This window comes from Manacus vitellinus, unplaced genomic scaffold (genome assembly GCF_001715985.3).
Source record: "Manacus vitellinus isolate BGI_N305 unplaced genomic scaffold, ASM171598v3 scaffold_30_pilon, whole genome shotgun sequence".
Taxonomy (NCBI): domain Eukaryota; kingdom Metazoa; phylum Chordata; class Aves; order Passeriformes; family Pipridae; genus Manacus; species Manacus vitellinus.
Window position 1 is genome coordinate 9,252,880 of NW_021940291.1, and position 21,462 is coordinate 9,274,341.

Here is a 21,462-nt window from a genome sequence, read left to right on the forward strand (position 1 = left end):
GAATTAAATCACTTATCAGTGATTTATGAGCTGGTATACCACTTGCTGTTACAATTTTCCTCCTTCAACACAGACAACGCCTGTGGGATGGTGCTGCAAGAGGCAAGGTGGGAATTCAGGGATTAAAATTAAAAAAAAAATAAAAATCAGCATACAGATTACAGAAAAGTTTCCAAAATTAACTTTGACAATAACTGTAAGTAATGACCAATGGTTCATACCAAAACTCCTAATTAACAAGGCAAGGTAACAGCTTCTGAAAAATGGAGAGGGCTGTTTGCATCAAGAACTCGTTTAGGTTCTCCGATATGGAGAACCTAAATGTAAGGAGTCACCTAAAGATCAACTGCTGAAGAAAAGAGGATACTGGATTAACCAGGAGGGTGTAACTGGAGAATTCTTGCATAACCCGACCCTGCAGCGCAGCCCCGGCCCTGGCCCAACACGCCGGGGATTTACCAAGTTACTGTGGGGAGTTACACAACTCGTGCCTTGAGCTCCTCAGCTCTTTGCTGCTGCACAAATTTCGTGTCGACTGTAACTGTTTCCTGACTCCCTGAGCCCTCTGTAACCTTGGTGAAGTCGGATCATGAAGCAATACAATTTAAAAAAAACTATTTTGCATAGGAAGTGAAAGCTCTGCTTATGGCCACCGTGCAATAATGTTGGTCAGAGAGAAGCAAGGTGTGCAGAACACAGAAGTACTTTTTAATTTCATCTGTGGTCGCTGTATTGCAGCTTTCAGCCAACAAAGACTGTTCTAGCAGGGGATCTGAAGGAAATGAGCTATTTCTTAATCTCCTCTTTCTCCTAGGAACTTCTGATCCTCAAGCCAGTTTTGGACGAATTTTGACAGAGCAGTGTGGGCCTCAGAGACAAATTCCTGAAGCAAAGTGAAAAGCAGTAACCGAGCAAGGAGGTAAACAAAACAAAACAAACCCACTCATTTGGTACCTCTGGAGACACAAGGCTTAATGTGAATTCCCCACATGGCAGCCATGCATTGGCCACTGCACAGCCTGGCAGCTGTACTAGACCTGCCTCTGGGTCAGCCAGCAGGAGAAAACATGGGCACGAGCTTGGAGTGCTGCTTTTGGGGAACGGAAAAAATGGTTGGGATACAGAGCAGGAGCTGGCAAAAAACAGGAGATGCAGAAGGGAGACAGTGGCATTGCAGTGAATCTTGGCCTCTCTGGTGTCTCTGCTCACAAAATAATAGGCTGGTTTCTACTACATTCTACTGTTTACCTTTAATCTCCAACTAGAATATGGTGCATCCGTTTCTCTACAGAAAAATCTTGCGGTTTTCGTTCCCATGCTTAACAACTGCTCTCCTGGCAAACCTTGAGTCTGTGAAATGTAACGAATCTGAGGAAAAAAACGAAACAGGAGAAACAATTTATCTCTTCTTTTCAAAATCCGATCCACACAGTTAAAAACTTTCAATTTCATTTTAAAAAATGGCAAAATGAACCAGGCTCAAGAGCACCCAAGTTCAACGGCTGCATCTTAACACAGGGGAGAAACCTAACACTGAGCACTTGGTACTGCTCTCTCCGTGTGTCAAAGCCATACATAAACAAACCTCTGAAGTGACCTATATAAGCAAGCTTTTTAGGTTGGGTCACAGAAACGAGAAGCTGGGGAGAGTGGCTCTCATTGCCTCCTCAAATTCATTCAAATCCTAAATGTATTATTTTAATTCTAAACAGAAAAGTCAGTGGGAGTGCTTTGTTTGCATACTGAACTTCGGTGATTTTTTTTTGCATGTTCTCATTACATAAGTTGATAAAAATCCTTCCCATTTGCTGTTTCCAGTGTATCAGCCTTTTACACACCTGACACACCTACAACTAAACATTCCATGGGGAAAGCGGGTGCAACCTCTACACATCCAGCAAAAGATACTGTCCTCATCCAAGAAACTTTGCTACTGAATATGATGGGAATGGACTACCCTCATGAGCCTTTTCCACTGAAATGATCGACATGCATTTATTTTAGAAAACTACTTACTGTGCATTTTGACTTTCTTACAGTTGATGACTGATGTATTATCTAAAACAGTTAAATTTCTAGGCTTTAACAGAAAACTGTTGAAACGTGATGAGTTTTAACTACTGTGCATGCAATGTTAACTCACTGTACAAGAGGGGAGTTATCCCACAAGTAATACTTCTTTAAAAATTAAAAACTACCTTGGAGTTAGAACAATAACTGGGCAATAATTGAAAACTGAGCTTGTTGCAGGCTGGGATGGAGGGAGCCTGGATTCCAGCAGCCAGGGCTGAAGGTCCAAGAGGAGCAAGGCCCTTCAGGGCTGAACCCTTGAAGGGCAGTGTCCCACACAAGGGCTTCTAGGATGATCCAGCCCCTGGAAAAGGTGGAACAGCCGAGGAATAAGAGAAAATGGAAGAAAGGGAAAAATCAAAAGGAGAGAGGGGTCAAATACACCAAACCAGAAAGTGAGAGATGAGAAGATGAAGTCAATGAAAGACAGAGGACTTGAGAGCTAGGAGCACCTGAGAGGAACAAAACCGATGGGCAGTAGAGAGGAAAGGTACAAATGAGGCTTCTGCTAAAAATAACTGACAGACCCAAGTGGGGAGGAACTAAATGCAATCCTGACAACTTTGGGTATTTGTAATCCTCCATAATTCCCTACCTCAGGGAGTAAAGAGAATACCACTCTGAACCAGAAATGTTTCCAGATCACTTATGATGTGCTTAGAAAACAAATAAAGACTGAAAAGTTAAGGGGCGGAAAGACAGTGCATTAATTCAAAAATTTAGCAGTTGAGCACCTGTGCCTGTTTTTAATGAGTATTAAAACTCAGAAGGCACAGCTATTTTCCCCTGGGATGTACAGCTGTTACTGGTGCTAATCACAAATGAATACAAGAACTAAGAGCCCCCTTTCCAGGGCTAGCGTGACACAGGTTGCCAGGGTTGCCACAAAGCAGGAGGACGGGGGGGAAAATGCAACACAAAGCCCTTGCCTGTTCATTTACTCAGTGACACACACCATGTAGCAGGAGGAAAGGAATTTCCTTGGAAGCCATCTCCTAGTGCTGCTGTACTCACGTATACCGAGAAAAAGCCTGAACCAAATTTCTCCAAAGCAAGTTTTGCAGACGTGCTGGAGCACGATGAGAAGCCTGGTTAAAGTAAGGTAATTCCTGCTGGTGCAGAGGAGGTTACAGCCCCTCTTCCTCTATGACTTCTCCAACACAAGGGTCAGACTAGTTGCTAGGTGAGTTATTAACTGATGCTTCCAGCAAACTTGAATGATATGCCACTCTTTAACTAAATGTCTTTCAATCTTTTAATTCACTTGTAAAGCAAATAGAAAGTCTTACGACCATTAAGATTCCCCACTAATCCATGCAGTCCTTTGCATGAAGCACAGCACCTTGGAAGGTGCCTGGTGACAATGCTGTTAACTTGCACTGCCCAACAGGATCTAGAGGTTGAGCCATGACAAGAAACAAGTGACAGGAGTTCACTGTCATAAGGACCTGTCCCTCTAAAACTGAACCAAGAGGAACCAAGGAGCACTATAAGGCAGGCACTCTGTGCTCTGTACTAAACTGCCTTCACCTGCCTGGGTTTCGTACTTGACAACATGGTTGTGGTGCAGTGGGGTAAGAAAGGGCTTTTCTTTTCAAATGAGACCCCATATTGTTCTGAAAAAACATCCTGAGAGTCACGAGACCGAGCTTTACGCTGTTACTGCTCCCTGCACCAAAGTCAGGGGCTCAAAGCTACGTCAGCCTGTTGGCACATGTTAATCAGTAATCGGGGCTGCTGCCATCATGACAAATCACAAGTTAATTTGAGGAAAGAATTGTGACAGAGGCAGCATTTTCCACACTCAAACCCCCAGCTTCACCACAAGTGACTGAAGATGTTGTGCAAAGCAGCATTCCACATCCAGAAGCAGCATCTGTCTATGTGTGTGATCCTGATCAGAAGACCATGAACTGGGCCTACCCACAGCAGCATCCCTTTTAATAGCTATTTACAGCAGTACAGGGTTCAAAAGTGGAAATAACCCTGGAAATTACATATTTTGCATCTTTGTTTTCTTTTTTTTTTTCCTAATTAAAGTTCAGATCTCCTACAGGTTTTTTCAAAATAAGAAGTAAATAAATTTGCCAAATTCTTGGAAATTTTTGAGACAGTATTGCAGATTCTTTCCAAAGGAAAAAAAAAAAAGCCCTCACTTTATCCTTAGAAATTTATGGCTGTTGGATGTTTCCTCTTTCATTTTCCATTTTAACAGCAACACTCTGCAAAAAAAGCCTAAATGCTTCAAAGTATCAACCTGAGTTCCCCTCATAGCTCACTTTCTACACATGAAATGCTGCACTTTGTGTAAATTAAGTAAACTGAAATAGAAAACATCACCAAAGTCAACTCAAAATTAATATAAGCCCTGATAGTGGTTTTAACAAACAAATTTCTAGAAAAGTAGGTCTGATCTGTAAGCACAGGGAGTGAAAAGCCCACTACATGATCAGGACTTGAACGACCTAAACAACATGCTGGAGGGGACTGCCCCTAAACTCAGTGTTGAATCAAAGCTGTAGAACTTAGCAAGAAGCCAGTGCTGTTACTTCTGGAGTTTTCAGGAGATTTCTTCACTTTCCAAGTTCAAAACCAGGTAGGGATAGTCAGGATGCTGATTACATTCCTTCCAAATTTCACATTAGGCTAGAAAATGATAGACTTCTCTAAGTGTTTAAAATAGAAAATGTTCTACATCATTCATAAGAAACAACGTGGGGTGTTTTTAAGTCAGCTCACTAATGCTGGTGGTGTCAGCAGCTGAAAACTCCAGCAAAGCAAAGGCACAGCTTCAACAGCTCCAAGCTCTACCACTGCATATCTGCATTATTATTGCGACAGTTGATTCTCGTTCCTCATGAAGTGCAGGCTCTCAAATCTTTGAGCTCTGCTGGATTTCCAGAAAGCATCAGAAAGTATTCAGAAGACAATTAATCCTGACATCTGAATAGACATTCCAGAGTCAGCCCCGTTCATTATGGTCATGGCAAGTGAAAGAGAGATGATAATGCGATGATGGTGGCCGCAAACTTTGGTTTCCATCAGAAAAAAGCAACTTCAATACCAACATCTATTTTGTAAGATGGAAGGAGGAGGACAAATTGAAATTTAATTCAAAAAAGCAGCACAATAGACAGTCTGGGTTAAAAACATGGATTTATGTTTCTAGGACAGTCAATAAGACTAAATTAAAAGCGATAAACAGACTTGAAGAAATGCTACATAATAGGGGATATTATTAACATTCACAATTCTGGATTTTGTAATCTGAAATCCTTAAAGTTGCAGAAAGTATGTATATGCTTGTGAAATTTATTCTACTACCTGGTCATATTCCAGTGCTCCTGGGTACAGTGGCCATCCAAGAAACAGCTCTGCAATCACACACCCTAACGACCACATGTCTATGGCTTCACAAAACGGCAATCCCAGTATGATCTCTGGTGCTCTGCAAATTAAACACGGTTACTGAATTTTTTTTCCTTGGGGAAAAAAAGGTAATTCAACAATCCAACATGACAACAACAACAACAAAAAAACCCCAAACAACAAAATCTGTTATTTGATAACACAGGCTAATTATTTCAATAAAATCATAGCATCAGAAATTGCATTTTTCTTTAAATAATCTGTGGTAACATTTTGCAGCTCCAAGGTGTTTTTTTTCCTACAAGTATCAGTTTGCTATGCACATGAAAATAACTTCTATGCCTGAAAAACAGAATGTCCCTGATTCAACACTTTTCTCTTTCCTCCAGTATATCTCAGATGATTCATCCACTCAATGTTATATGCCTTTAACTACATTCTAAACAAATACAGTCTTTTATATCAAACAAAAAAATCAAACTACAAGTTTCATCAGAAGATCCACTTCTCACTTCCCAACTGGACAGTACACTTAAAGCTATTTAAAATATCAATTTAATTACATAACTGCAAATCCCTTAATGTACTCAAATCAGTTCAATGTGATCAATTTTTAAATTGCTCAAATGAAAACACTGCACTTGCTAAACAGAGCAGGTGTTATTTTTCACCTAAAACAAATGTGAATTATTTAACCAACAGCATCTGAATTTATTTCTGCACTCAAGAACCAGAAAAATTGGTATTGACACAGCTGCTAAAGGGGCTTTTAGCGTTTCTGTTCACGTGAAACCAACTCAAGTATTTCACAAATATCCATTTTCATTGCATTTGTTCATTTAAAACCTTCCCTCCCAGCTCATTCAAGCTATTAACAAGAGGAAAAAGAATTAATTCATATCTGCATTCTAACACAGAAAGATGCCTGGAGACGTAAAGTATTATTTAAATGATCACACTATACAGGGATCTGCTTTTAAAGCACACAATCTGTTGTTAGCTCAGCATGTCACAGAACAGTAGGAAGGTGGTTAAATCCAACAGGGCAATTCCCATTGCAGCTGGGCAGAACAGGAGCATCCAACTGAACAGGTAACGTGATAAGGAAAAGCTTACAAATCTTATGCTTCAGCACATCCTGGTGTAGTCTACTGACATTCCACATACAAATCAGACTCTCTGATCATAGTGAATTCCTATGTGTCTTATTCTCCTCTAACATTAACCTTTATCAAAATATTCTCTAAATCACTGATGTACCAAATTGGGAGCAAAACCCCATTTTTATGCTACACTGGGATAGAGAAGCTATTTTTTAGCTATACAGCAGACCAAGAGCTGAAGTATCTCCATCCCCTTTCACAAGGGGTAGTTGGTAGAAGCTGTACACGGACATGCTCCAAGCTCCAAGGATGCACATTCACCACCAGGGGAAGGACTCCCAATGCTCTGCCCCATCTCCGACCAGTGAAGCCCTTCAGGTTTCTGCTACAGGGAAAATCCAAGACTTTCCACAGAGAAGGAAGCCTACAGGACAGGATATTCTGTTAAATATTTATGTACTTTCCATTCATGCCAACACATCAGTTCTTCCCATCCTTGCCACAAACCATTTCAGATGTGATTATATGAAGGATAAATCTTGCTACGCTGGCAGTGAAACTGGAGAGGCTCAGTTTTCCAGTGCCTCCAAAGATGTGATTGCAATAAACTTCTGGGGATCAAACACATGTATTTCTGTAACGTGGGATCATGACACTGCCGTAAGTATTAGCTAGTTTTGTTATCTGAGAAATAAATTCAATATCTGTAGATGCCACAAGAACTAGAAATAGCAACGAGAAACGTCTGCCTTGACCCGCTGGCCGGGTGCCAGTCTGCGTACGGTTGTTACGGATCTCCGCTAAAATACACTTCCTTTTGTTGCCTTATGTTACAGCCCTGAATAGTTAATGAATATACACACACGCAGCCTATGGATATAGGGGCTTTAACAAATGCTCCTGCTAAAATAAGCTCTTTAAAACCTCTTACGTTTACTCAATGGTTAATATGTGCGCCGTATAAAAATAGCCGCAGTCGGTCGGTCTGTCGCTCGTCTCTTTGGAGGGACAGCATTGCAAATAATAGAAGGGTAAGGGTGGATACAATGCCAAAAAAAAAAAAAAAAGAGACAGAATGCTTAGTGCATTTCAAAATACAGTACTCTTTTAGTTTTTCATGGCTACCAAGAAAAGCACTAGTAAGTCTAAGGAAAAGGGATGTATTTCAGGAGAGGCAAGACCTGTGCTCCGCACTTCCCAACACCTGACCTACCACGCGCAGAAGGGAAGAGGAAATCAATGTGCTACCTGCACCATAACTACAGTACAGTGAACAAAAAACATTTTCAGGCTAGCTTGGGGTGAGGAAGATGAAGAGTTGCTGCTCTTTCGGGTTCACTGTGTCCTACCATGTTTCATGTCAGTCCTTAAAATAAGGTAACTCTCTCACAGCACAGGAGAACTGTAACTGAGTTTGATTATGTTTAGATTGGTCTTAACCAGCTCAAACATTTTTGATAAAGGAAAGTTTGTTAATGTCAGGCTCAGAAGCACCTTTTTCTGTTTTCCCTTCTTTTGAACTTCCTGTTAAAATCTACCTGGAGAATTGGGGGGAAAAGCGTTAAAGTGGAGGGAGTCATTCTTCAACTTTTATTTTTAAGATGATCTTTCCACAGCTCTTTTCTCATATAAGAAATATTTTTACACACAGCTTAAAAGGAAGGCATTCCCTTTCCTAACTACAACCAAAGACATCAGAGTGGTAGGAGCTCCAGATGTCTCAACATTCACTTTAACATCAGATTACTCAAAAAACCCAGTGTAACTCAGTACTTCTCTCTCTCAAAACAGCAACACACATACACACAGACACTAATGTTTGTTTTTTACTACAGATTACAAGATGTTCAGTGCACCAGAAGCTACCACAGTCCCCAACTTCGTAAATAGCATCTGTTATCCCATATCAAGACATCAATGAGGACAACACCAGAATTTTCTAAACTTCTTAAAGACACCAAATCTTACTTAAATGTACTCAAATTAAAAGCAAGATTTTACAGAGAAAGCATCTATTTCCTTCTTATCAATGTTCATTAAACATTAATTAAAAATATTATCATAAAACTTAATTTATATTCCTACACTCAAAAGATTCACATTACTAAGCAAAAATTCCTAGATTAACACATCTGAAATGCTCCTTTCTCACTTTACACAGCACAGCTCAGACTTTTCAATTGTAAATATCTAAAAAGATTAAAGATGTAAATGAACATTTCCTTCAGCTTCTCATTTGGATAGTAATATTTCTATTTATTACATCACAGACCAGGAATACATATACTATTCTACAAGTTTTTGTAAGCTTATGAGGAAAGAAACCATACAATTTGTTCCATTAAGTTGCTCAAAGACCAGAACATTTCATAAAATAGTTTAACTTCGGTGTGTTAGCCAGCTTGGAATGAAGCAACAAAATAAACAAATTTGAAGAAAAATGAAATAATTCCTTGAGGAAGGATTTAAAACAAACAAACAAACAAACAAACAAACAAAACAAACCCCAAGCAAGAACTATTAAAAAAAAAAAAAATCAAAACTTTAGCATAGTAACAGAAAATTTCTTCCATCCTTTACACTGGATGAACAAAGAATGAAGAGCAAAAATTACCCATATTGAAAAGGTACATCATGACAAAAACTGTAAGAAGTCCAGCCATTTCAAATGATAATTACCTAGAAATCGTTGGTTAGAAATCTAATTTAGAACAGAATTTCCACGAAAAAGCTAAAACCCAACAGTTAATGCACGTAATGACAACTGAAGAACAGCATAAAACAATAAAAACAGCAGCTTCCCAGAACCACTCATTTTATGAAAAATTCAGCTGAATGCAGGAATGATTTCTCAAATATGTTCCCACTGAAGGCCCTACCACATAATCAAAGTACATATACCCCCTCACAGATCAAGGAAATGAGAGTAAAGACTGAGCCACTTTTATTCCATTTCTCTTCTGGCAGCATGAGAGGGTCAATGGATCTACTGTCAATCCCTTGCCACTGGTTTATTTACTGACCACCAGGCTGCTGCTCTCCAAAAGAGTATAGAAGTAGTCACCCTCCCCTCATGTCTCCCACTCCTTTCAATGCATCTGTGTGAATCCTTTCCAAGAACAAAACCTCTACTCCCCACCCAAACCAACTTCCACACTAGAAGCTGAAGGCAATGGTGCCAACAAGGAACATGGAGCTACTTCCACTCCCCAGGTGCTACTGCCTACTCTGAAGATGCTGGACATCTGGAATGCTGGAATATCCTTGGCAGTGGCAGCTCTTTCTTAGAGCTTTTGCAGAAAAATTCTTTCCAAACAGGCATATAATCCTTATCAAGCTATTTTAACTCTGCTGTTTCGGACAAACTGAGTGACAATTTTAATATTGGTTCTCCAGAAATTTTGGGTTCTATATATTCATATAGTTGAAGGTAAATGGATACAATGCTTCTAACATGAGCATTTTACACAAAATTTATACTCTTCTCATATAAGCCAAACTTTACTACCCCTATTTACTGCTGTTCATGGTCACAATGCCTAATAATTATCTGCTCTGGATACAACACACTGTCATCATTATAATAAATATTAATGCAAGGCAGTCATCAAAAGGGTAAGGGTTTTTTTTTTTTAGTAATGACCTGGTCAAAGTCATGCTATGGAGAACTCAAGTACATGAACCCAATTTGCAAAACTTAAAGTCAAACCAGATACCAATCTGAGAACAACACTTCTTTCCACCCCAGTACCATCACCAGCAAAATGCAAGCATGTACTTTCTGAAAGGAATAACCAGAGGGTTGTGGGATGTATAATTCTTTTCTAAACAAAGGAGGTCTAAGAGGAGGATCAGATGTAATGAATAAGTTAATGAGAGATGGTAATGAGCATTCTGATGAGTATTCTCACGTACAATTCAACGACCAATCTTTATCATGAACATGGAGGAATGCAAACCTTTCTACAAGATCTGCAAGAACACAGGAAAGACTCTGGGGTAGAGGGATCCAAATCAAGGTGGCAATACTCCAAAAAAAAAAATCACAGGCAAGTACAATTCAATAATCTGAAGGATGAAATGAGAAGGAACCATGTAATGACAAAACCTGTGAATGATGAATGATATAAAGAACAGTTGGCTCTATAGTGCATTCATGATGGTCTTCAGAAGGAATTTCAAATATGCAATTAGATCAACACAACAAGAGGAAGTAGAGCATACATGGTGTATAGTAAACCACAGTGAAAATTAATGTACAATAATATTAATTAATTACCTATAAGAATTACTGTTATAAATTAACCAACTTTTCAGTGAAATATCTAGACAACTTTACAGATTACTTGAGAAAAATATTTTACAATTGGGAGCAAAAATAGGATATCAGTACTTATTTTTAAAGGACAAAGACATACCAAAAATATTATGCCTTATATAAAACTAGTGATATTCCCTCACCTTGAATAGTGTGTGTTCACTTTTGAATTCTGTGTTCAGTTTTGGTCACCCCCATCTGAAAAAGGATACATCAAATAGAAAAGACGCAGAAAAGAACAATATAAATTAAAGACTTCAAGAGACTTGGGTAGAAGAAGAAAGCCTGGTTAGAACTATAAAGCTTCTGGAAAGAATGAATGATCAGTAACATTACTCAAATTATATAATAAATAAGGGAAGAGAAGCAGCCAGAAGTTTCTAATGCCCTGCCTCGCTAGAGAAGAGCAAGGAATCCCACTCTGAGATAAAGACTGATGTAATTATAAAAGTGGGGATTTTTTAAACCCAGAATACAATTACCCTTGGAATCATAGGCCACTGCTGATGTAAAAAATATTAAGAGTATTTAAGAATGGATCAGCAGAAAAATATCCACAAAGGCTCTAAATTATACAGTAAGGTTTGTATCCATGTAGAATAAAAACAGCCATCAACTGGGTAGAGACGTAAGAAACTTGCACCAGAAGCCACTGATGTGCAAACTTTTGCTATGGTAGGTTTTCTCCAGCAACAAAATTCCAGAACACATAGACCACTGATCTGAAAACATATGTGTATCTCATTTTCTATATATTAAAATCACTATTACTGCATAAATATAAGACATGCCCAAGCAAACCCATTGACCCAAACTACAGTCTTCTGTACAATATTCTGGTCTCTACAACCTTCTTTGTGGTCAGAATAAGTTTTACTTGTAATGTCATTTTGTTAGAGTAAGAATTATACCGACAAAATTTATAGAAGTCTTTGAAAAGGTTGTGTTACAGATTAAAAAAAAAACAAAAACAAAAAAACACTCAAGTGAACTTCTTAAAACACTTTTAAATTTGCATTGCCTCTTGCTTTTAAGCCCATTGAGATGTCAGAATGGAGACTGGCAGTGTCATGTGTTAACGTGCATTTGATCCTAGAAATTCAAGTGTGGTACACAATGCCAGACAAAGAGCCTTGCTCCCTGTCCTTCTAAAGGAATGGTGCTGCAAATCTATAAATCTATAAAATCTATAAACTGAATTACAGGTTTACATTCACAATCCTGGCTTTTGCACAGTTTTCAAGGGTTCTTTAAACTCTTCTATGATTAGGTATTAGGAAGAAGGTAACTAGCAAATTCTGATTGGGGAGGGTGTATTTTTTTTAAACTCTAAGAAACTGAAAGTGAAAATTGAAGTGCTCAGGCAGAGCCGGGAAATAACAGTTAGGCTGCATTGGGGCATTTGTGTCTTTGAGGTGGCAGGAAAGAATCAATCCCCCCCACACTTTGCAATTTAAGGCTATGTCACCATGTGTCACAAAACACAGTGAGAACAAGTATGTTCGGGATGATATGAGAAGTTATCCCCTCCTTCATGATTCCATTCCTCCTTTGAAGGAGTTTGGTGCACTACCAGAGCCTTGCATGGGAAGTGATAGTGAAATCAGAAGGAAAGGCTGAAAATATCTCCTGTAAATCTCTAAGGCCATGGGATTGCTGTGGTGGTGCTCCTAGTGCCACACAAAGGAATTTTCATTTCCTGGTAGGGAAAAACTTCATTTTAGCATAATAAAACATTTCCATAAAACTGAACATGCCAAATAGCTAGAAAAGACCTACTTCACACCACAGCCTTCCAGTGAAATATATATATATATATGAGTGTATATATATATATATATATATATATATATAGTACAAGACTGACATAGAGCTGCCAGTTTAACTTTGAATCCTGATCTGCCTTAGAGATTTAAAAATCTTTATATAGAAAGTGGCCCAAATACGTAACTACTTACAAAAAGAAGCAACCACTGCAAAAAAAAAAAAAAAAATTAGAACACAGGGCTCATAACAGAATAGGGAGAAGAAAATAAAACAAGAAATTAAATGAGACAAATCAATCAATCTTAGGTAATTTCATCAGAGAATACAAAATTACAAACAAACTATCCTGATACCAAAAAAGAATTTTGTTTTGAAAGAGCAAGCACAAATTTTAGCTAATACATCTCCTCTTACCACTTAACATAAATACTAAAGATAATCATTACTTAGTTGCTCCTTTTTGATTTTTTCAGATGAGAATGTTATTTCAGTAGACTCTTTTCCACTTATTCACTCTCTCTGGTGAAATGAAAAATTGATTTTAACTAAAACCAGATGTTTATGCTTTTGTCTTTTCATGATTCTGATTCTCCTCAAAAAGACTGACTGATTAATTTATGTACTTGATACGTTAAGCAGTTTTTGAATTATACAAAAATTAAGCAAAACAGATACTGATGTAACAAGAGAATAACAAAAACTGCGTACAGAGAAACTCTTCAGATGCTTTATTGGTAAATAAAGTCTGCTATTTAATACACTTACATTTTGGATAGAAAAGTGTCAACATTTAAAGCACCAAATGAGGTTACTTACCCATAACTGTGTTTTGACAATACCCTTTGTGTCCTTGTATGATTTACTCTTAACTGTGAGAACATTCTGCACTCCTCTGTCCTTGAGAGAGTCAAAGGTTGCAAGAGAGATGGTCACACAGACATTTCCTCTGCCCTCATCTGCAGCAAGGAACATCTAGGAGGACCTGGACACCCTTTCTTCTGCAGTTTGCAGTCAGATTAACTTTCTGAGCTGAATTAACAGCCTACACATCTAATTTAATGAGATGGTCTCTGTCACAGTGTGCTGTTCCTGACATGCCTCCTATATGCTACAAACACCTTCGGTGTTTCTTCTCCTGTCTTCTTTTCTTTCTTTTTGTTGGGGCATGACAAGGGGAAGGATGGGAAGGGAAAAGAAGCAATCTCCAGAAAGCAAAAACATCTAAAATCTTGTACAATAATTTTGTACAAAACAAAAACCTCAAGATGAGCTGGTGAAGGGTCTAAATTATTTTTGAGAAAACCTGACTTGAAATGATCTTGCTTAGAATGGTGATCGAAGGCAGGGCAAGCACAAGTAACTGTGGAAGACCAAGCAGTGGGGCTGGTGGCAACCACAAACTGAGCTCCCCACGAGGAGAGGATCTAACACCAGCAACCATTCCCAGCTCTGAAGGAGCACAAGAGAAGAGTGAGAACAGCACAGTGTGGGACGTTTCAAGGCTTCGCAAATCAGACATGTTAGAACTTAATTCCCCCCTCACCCTTTATTTTGTTATTGTTGATTCTTTGGCAATAACAACTTCTAACTCCAGAAGGGGCTGCATGGACTTGCAGTGCCCAAATACATCAGCTGAAGAACAGGCAGGGGGTTTCTGCAAAAGGGTAAGAAGCCTGGCAGTATTTTCTTGTCGAGAATGACAAGACCTTGTAAGTCAGTTTTGCACAAAGGCTTTTTGTGCTTTAGCTCTTGATGCCAACAGTCCTACATCTGGACTGAGGTACAAAGTCATGGTGGTCCTAAAGAAGCAAGCAGACAGATCCCACCGGAAAAACCTCACCAAACACAAGGCAATGGGAAGAGGTATTAATCTAAAATGACTGATTAGCATGAGGGTCCCTCTTGTTGGCACGGTTCAGGTAAAACACCAGAGAACTCACGGATATTGCTGTTACGTCAAAAATCAAGTGACTCATAAAATATTACTTTAACTGTCTATTAAGGGGGGAAAAAAAACCCCAAAACTAAAACCCAAACAAAACAAACCAAGATCAAAGTCTACCCTGAAGACACAAAGCAATATTTTCCATTCTGCAGCAACACTCGCGAAAGACGTCGCCCTCCAACACAGAGCAACGACACACCCGTCCCTGCTGCAGGTCTGCAGCTCAGCCCAAGGGTTTGATAAACCCCCAAGGGTTTGATAAGCTATGGAACTATTGAAACTATCTGAAATCATTTTCTAGCATGCAGCTGCTGTATACAACAGCTCTTCAGTGCACACTGTGCTGGAAATGAGCGTGCCACACAGATACCCGAGAAGGTAAGAAAATCTGCTCACATCCTCGTTTCTTTAAACTGCTGAGGCATGCCCATCTGGACGATGCTAAGTGATATTCTGAGGAAATTTTGCAGCTCAGGCTGATAAATTTTGACTTAAAATTACGTTGTTTGAATTATAGAAAGCTCATTGAAATTCAACACAAGTGTTTCTAAACAGGCAGAGCAATGTCATGTCATGTCTCTGCCTCAGACCTTCAGATCATTCTGTTTTCATACAAACTACCGTGTTTTTCTTATTTACCTTCCCAACAATGTTCTATACAGTATTAGAATAACACTTCCACAGTCTATTATTCTGACTTGTAGCCTGAAGGTTATTCACCATGACACAATCCTGTCCCAAAATTAAAAATCTGTCAGAAGAAAAAATAAAAAAAAATTTTAAAAAAAATTTGTAATCTTAGAAAAATGTCTGTATTTTCATTACAGATAACTTATGTAGTGATACTAGATTTAAAAAAAAAATTGTCAAATCAAGAATCAAACATTAACAGCATGACATCAGGACAAATAAGAGTGCAGGCTTGTGAAAGTTGTTTAATTTTAGAAGACAAACACGCAAAAGACATCTAGGAGAAACTGATATTCTAAAAAAAATTGTATCCTATTAACAGCAACAGGTGAGCACTTGAAAGTCAAATATTAATTAGTAATGCATTGGTTATTATAAATATTAAATTATTAATTAATATAAACATTGAGTTATTAATTAATATAAATATTAAATTATTAATTAATATAAATATTAAAGTCAAAAGTACACAAAATTTAAAAAGTAGAGTCTAGCAAAATGTCATGTATTGATGCCACAGCTTCACATAGGAGATTCATGTCCCTTCACTAAACAAATGGAACACCAGAATCCATTTCTCTTTGGATATTCCCCCACATAAAGTGTTATGTGGATACTTAATACCTATGTCAGCTGTTAAATTTAAAACAAAAAACTGAAAAAAACCCAAACATTACAAGAAAGTTATTATGGAAAACCTACAGATCAGCTACTGGGGCAGATGACTTAACACACATGACATTAAATCTGCTTTCTTAAAGTTACACTAGTAGAGACTTTTTGTTTAATAAGAATATTTTTAAACACTTCTGGTTTCCAAGTGCACTGATGGATTCATACCCTACAGATATATGTATGGCTCAATGTTCTGTGAGGATCTGTTGCTTCCACAGAACAATGCAGAAAAATAAACCCAACACAGAGTACACGGCAACATTTAATAACCTTAAGTAGTAATTTATGATGCTCTGGCAAGTGAACCCACTGGCTGACTTAGCGAGTTTTTCCCATACATATTTCCATGATTAGACCCCTGGTGTAAATATGACACCACCAGAAAAAGTCACATCCTTACCCACAGCTCAGTGATCCCAACTAACATGGGGGAATACAACAGAGCCTGAGCTCTGGGGCACCACGGAAAATCAGCTGTTAACGTTCTGACAAAACCAAGACAAATTACATTAGAAAATTTAAAAGGTTTTCCTCCCTGATGAATTAAGGCTATGGACTGCTTCCGAGGAAAAGTACACAAGTCTATTTTGGTAGGTCAGACTGCAAGACCTCAGCCTTCCAGCGTGTCCCAACACCTGCTGGCCACACCACCACAGTCTGCTCGAAGAATCTGTATGCAATGGTACCTTTAAGTGTTTCATCCCAGTCATGAATCCCACCAGTACCAGGCTGCTCGTTTTTCCCTTTTACTGGTCTCCTTGGGTGCTTTTTCCTCTCTGCTTTTTCCCTATTTTTCCTTCCCTGGATTCCCACTTTAGTTTATTTGTCCTTTCCTGTTGAAAGGAGAGCCTGTCTATTCTTAGAAGAGTTTTGGGTCCTAAAATAAACTGCTTAACTATGTATCTATTACATTCAGATTGATGTCATATCAGACCCTGACAACATGCTACAACAGGAATGCAACTACAGCAAAGAACCCCAGCATTTCTGCAAGCCCTGCTTTGCAAAGGTTTTTGAAGTAAAAGTACATACAAGAATGTAACACACTCTACTCAAACATTAAAACATAGGGTAGGGATTTTTCCATCTATTCTTCTCGCTACATAAATGTTGATATCATTTTTCAAGCAGTTCTTGCCTGGTATCTAATAGTAAAAACCAGACCCTCTACCACCACACTAAAGAGGAGAAATCAGGGTAACCAGATTACACTGGGAATTCTTAAAATTCTGCTGTCAGCAAATTAAAGTTAAAAACAGGTAGTGCGGTTTAAAGGAAAAAGATAAAAATGGGATCTAGATAATAACTGGATAATAATGGGAGCCTTTCATCTGAGTGAACCCTTTGAGTCTGGTCCAGGACACTAATAATTGCAAGCAGCTCATTAGTTATGGCTAAAAACTTCATTCTGTTCCCAATATAGACAGACACTCATGTCAGGAAAAGGCACTTGTTGACAATAATAACAGAAGCAGCAGGGATCAAATTGACAGGGAACTTTCCCCTCATTTACAGAAGAGCTGCTGCTCAAATTGGGCTGTAACACACTGACTGCTCGGTGCCCTGAGCTGGGGATGTAAACTTTTGTCTCCAAGAGAAAAAGGAAAGGTGAGCTACCTCCACTGACCTCTCTTCTCAACATACAGAGAAAGAATCATACAGAATTTCACAAGGCTCTGCTGGCAAAGTGTGAGGGACAACAAACATTTCCTGAACTTTAAAAAATAATAGCAGTAGTTACTTCAAGGACACGACTGTCATTTCATTTGAACCATTAAAGAATGAATTAATATAATATCAATAACGATTATGAAGCACTCTCAAATATGTCCTAAACTGAGAATTGAAATATACACCACATAAAGCCCATAATCCATCTAAGTATCATACTGTGCCAAGGAGACATTCTAGTTTCAATGTTCAAATGACTTGCACCAAAAGACAAAACCAAAACATGCCAACTAAAAATTTATTTTGAATAAACAGACAAAAAAAATTGCAAAAACAAAATCATTGTGGAGTTGGACTATTCTGCATGTGACACGAGCTGTGGCCAAACCCTGAACACTGCCCTAAAGGCCACGGCATTACAGGAGTCTGCACAGTAGGAGTATTTACTGGGAACTCCCACTCCTTGAAAAGATGAAAACTGAAGTCCAGTTCACAAATCTCCCCTAAAAACATATCTGTGATTTCCTTGGAGATGTGGAGAATTCACACTTGTTTTGTTTCCAGCATATATGAATTTTCCAAGGGGAAAAAAAAAAATCCTCAAATCAAAGCGTTACCTTTTCTTAGCCCCAGGAACTATTTTTAGGTTATGCTGTCACACCACAAACTGATAGGACAAACTTTCAAAGGCCAGCCTGGCATTATGTCATCACTTTTTAGTAAGGCTCCCAGCACTGCTCTTGCTATGTCTTTGCTAACAGACTTAATATTTCCTTTTCAGTCAGGTTCATTAAGTTTTCTGGAAGTTTTACATTGTGCTTTTCACTTTTAAGAAGAAGTCAACCTAGGAACATAAGTGGGTAATCTGTGTATGATAAAACTGGGAGGAAAAAAGAATAAATCTCTTATTGAAAGAAAAAAAGCACCTCCCAAAAGCAGCCCACTATGGCCCAGTCTCAGCAATATCCTGAGCTTGCTGTTTGCAAACTGAACAGTCCCTAAACACACACACACACTTCGACTGGTGGGGGAAATCTTTGCAGTTTTCTTCTATATTAATGAAGTTCCTATAGATCTTTTGGGTCTCTGGTATTTACCAAAGAGTGTAGGTGACATCAGACAGGATCCTTATCATCAGCTCAGTGAGATTTTTGTGTGACATGCATTTCCTCACAGTAAGTTTTTCTACATGTCTTCCTCATGAAATCATGATTTTAAGATTGACAGCAGTAAAGACTATTGACTAATATATGAATAAGAAATTAAATTATTAATGGAAAAGGTAGCATAAACTATCACAAGCAGGGCAATATACTTAAAGAAATCCATGGTAGTAATCCCACTGCCAAGACAGACTTACAGATTTGTTTGGAATTACCCAGGAAGAACTGCAGTCAATCAGCCTCCAACAAGGCTCTCTAAACAACATATACATTAATGATGATGCTGGGACGTGAGCAGCAAAATTATCCATTATCAAACAGTTGCCGAGATGCTGGAATACTTGAAGTCTTATACAGAAATAGCCTCTTGAGAATAAATAGTTGGAAACAAGAACAGTATCAGATCTACATCAAATTCAAAATAGAAGAGACTTGGAAGCCAGTAACATAGCCTTATGAGGAAGAGTCCATTAGAGTATAATGATAAATACAAGTACTTTCATTAGTCATTTCAGAACTAGACAAACTTTTTTTTATTATTATTTTCTGGCTCTGATGTTGTAAATGCCCTTAGGCAAATCATCTTGTATTATGTTTTAAGTTTACAAGTTTTTTAAACATAAATTATAACTAAAAATAACCAGCCAAGAAAGGCACAAAATCCAGTAGACATTCAAAAAAATCCCAAAAGCTGCATTTTTAAAATAACTTTTAATCTGAAGATAAAAATGACTATAGTCTACAAAAAGTATGTCACTGACTTATTAAGGTATGGTACTGTGAGTACCTAAAGACAAAAAGCTGCCTTGGTAAAGTACCAAGGAAACAGGTCTTTACCTCAGAGACCTAAAGCAACTGTCTTTTGAAATAAAAGGCAAGATGGTCCTGTTTCAAAACAGAGATTGTTTTGAAATGGCAGATTCTGCTACCATTTTATATTCTCCAAGGATGGTCAGTGTAATAGTACAGTGTTCACTGTAGGGCTTATTAAGCACCACGTAGCAATACAGTGCACTACTGTTACTAAGTTTGCTCCCAAATGTGGTTACAGTTCCATAGACTAACTAGTGTTCATTCTTCCAAGCTATACCTTTAACAGTGGAACACATTTATGGAGCTGCAGTAGTTAAACCTGATGTCTATTTAGTGATCTATAATACTACAGGTGTGAAGGTTTCTCAAAGATGCCAGACCTGTTTCTAAATCGTTTCTATTATTTTAAGCATGACAAAAATAGACTCAACTGCATACCCCTGATTTCAGTTTAAATTCATATGAACTGTGGCACACGAACAGGTTGCCACTCACTTGATTCCATCATCTTTCCAACCTCAAAGCAGCATGGTAAACCATCAGGAACATTAACCAACCAACCTAACAGGCATCATCAGATTTTATCTGCCAAGATCAGGGGGAGGGGGTGTTCAACTTTGAATTATTATAGTTTCTTACAGGTTTTTATATATAGGGGAAAAAAAACCTAGTCAGCCTGAAATGTCTAAACAAAACAATTGTGCTCAAATATCTTACATCTGGAGGGGTTAAGGACTCTATAGCAGCACCCTTCAATAAAGAATGGCATGGCAATCTTAACAAGGCACACTGTTACCAAATTCAAGAGGACTACCAAAGATAGGCTTCGTTGGACAGAATAAGCACATACCTCACCGTGCTGTGTATTTCTTATCCCTCACTGGTGCCAGTATACCCACTGAAATGAGAGACAAGTGAAATCATAGGTTTTTTGTTTCACTGTTGAGCATGGGGGAAAAAAAAAAAGAAGTATGTTAAAAATCTATGAATTGAGAGATTGAAGTTACAACAGGAGTTAACTGAAGTAAGTCATCATGCATGTAAGCAGTTTTCTTCCTTCTGGGTGTTGAACCAATGCCTCTACCCCCGGAGGGGGAAGAGGAGTGGAGCTGAACTGCGTCCAGGGGATCTCTAGGGTGAAAACTGACCCCTGGGCAGGCCCACTTATCAGCCAGATAAAACAGAGCACTGGCTTCATAAACTTCTCCAAATCATCAGCATGCCTCAATGCAAGCTTGTTATGATTTAAAAGTGGTGCATAAATGCAAGTGTAATTACAACTGTCATACTTTTGGTATCTTCTAAACAGTAAACAGGAATAAGCAAAAACCAGCTGATGAAGTCAGTGCTTACACATATCAACACAGCTTTAGATAAGAATGTTCTGAAATAAATACCACCCAAAGCCACTGCATGTGCCACTGCTTCAGTAAGGAGTTATTGCTGTGTCATAACTGTGTCAAAAAAAGATATCACAAAAATATCGAGGCAATGTTTACAAGTTGGGTGATTACTTTAAAGGTAATTATTTAGCTACAACACATGACCCTTATTTCCCTATGAAAGGCTCTCTACTTAACTGGATTAACACACTATTGATAGCTAAATTCCACTGCCGGAGGCTACTGTCAAGTCATCATTTCCAGAACAAACCTATAAGCTATTTTCTTTATCCTGTGTGCAACTATTACAACAAGCTCATCATGAATTTGCTCCCAAAGTGCTCTAAAAAAAAAAAAACTGCTGCAAAGAACATTCAAGAGATGCATGACACAGGATTACCTGTTCTAATGAAATTAGACTGTACATCAGTCACAGGTTGGAAGGCTAAATACATTTTGCAGCCAACCAAGAACCTAACATCTGATTTTTCAACAT

The 21,462-nt window shown here is 38.3% G+C and overlaps 1 protein-coding gene across 1 annotated transcript in view; it reads right to left on the reverse strand.

The window, feature by feature from the left end:
* Positions 1 to 21,462, reverse strand: part of HIPK3 (homeodomain interacting protein kinase 3) — a 57,274-nt gene that overhangs the window by 18,324 nt on the left and 17,488 nt on the right. The window contains exons 2-3 of the mRNA XM_029961023.1: positions 5,395 to 5,518; positions 1,249 to 1,368 (exon numbers count right to left, since the gene is read on the reverse strand). Of these exons, the coding sequence (XP_029816883.1) occupies positions 1,249 to 1,368; positions 5,395 to 5,518 (244 nt within the window). The remainder of the gene's footprint in view (positions 1 to 1,248; positions 1,369 to 5,394; positions 5,519 to 21,462) is intronic.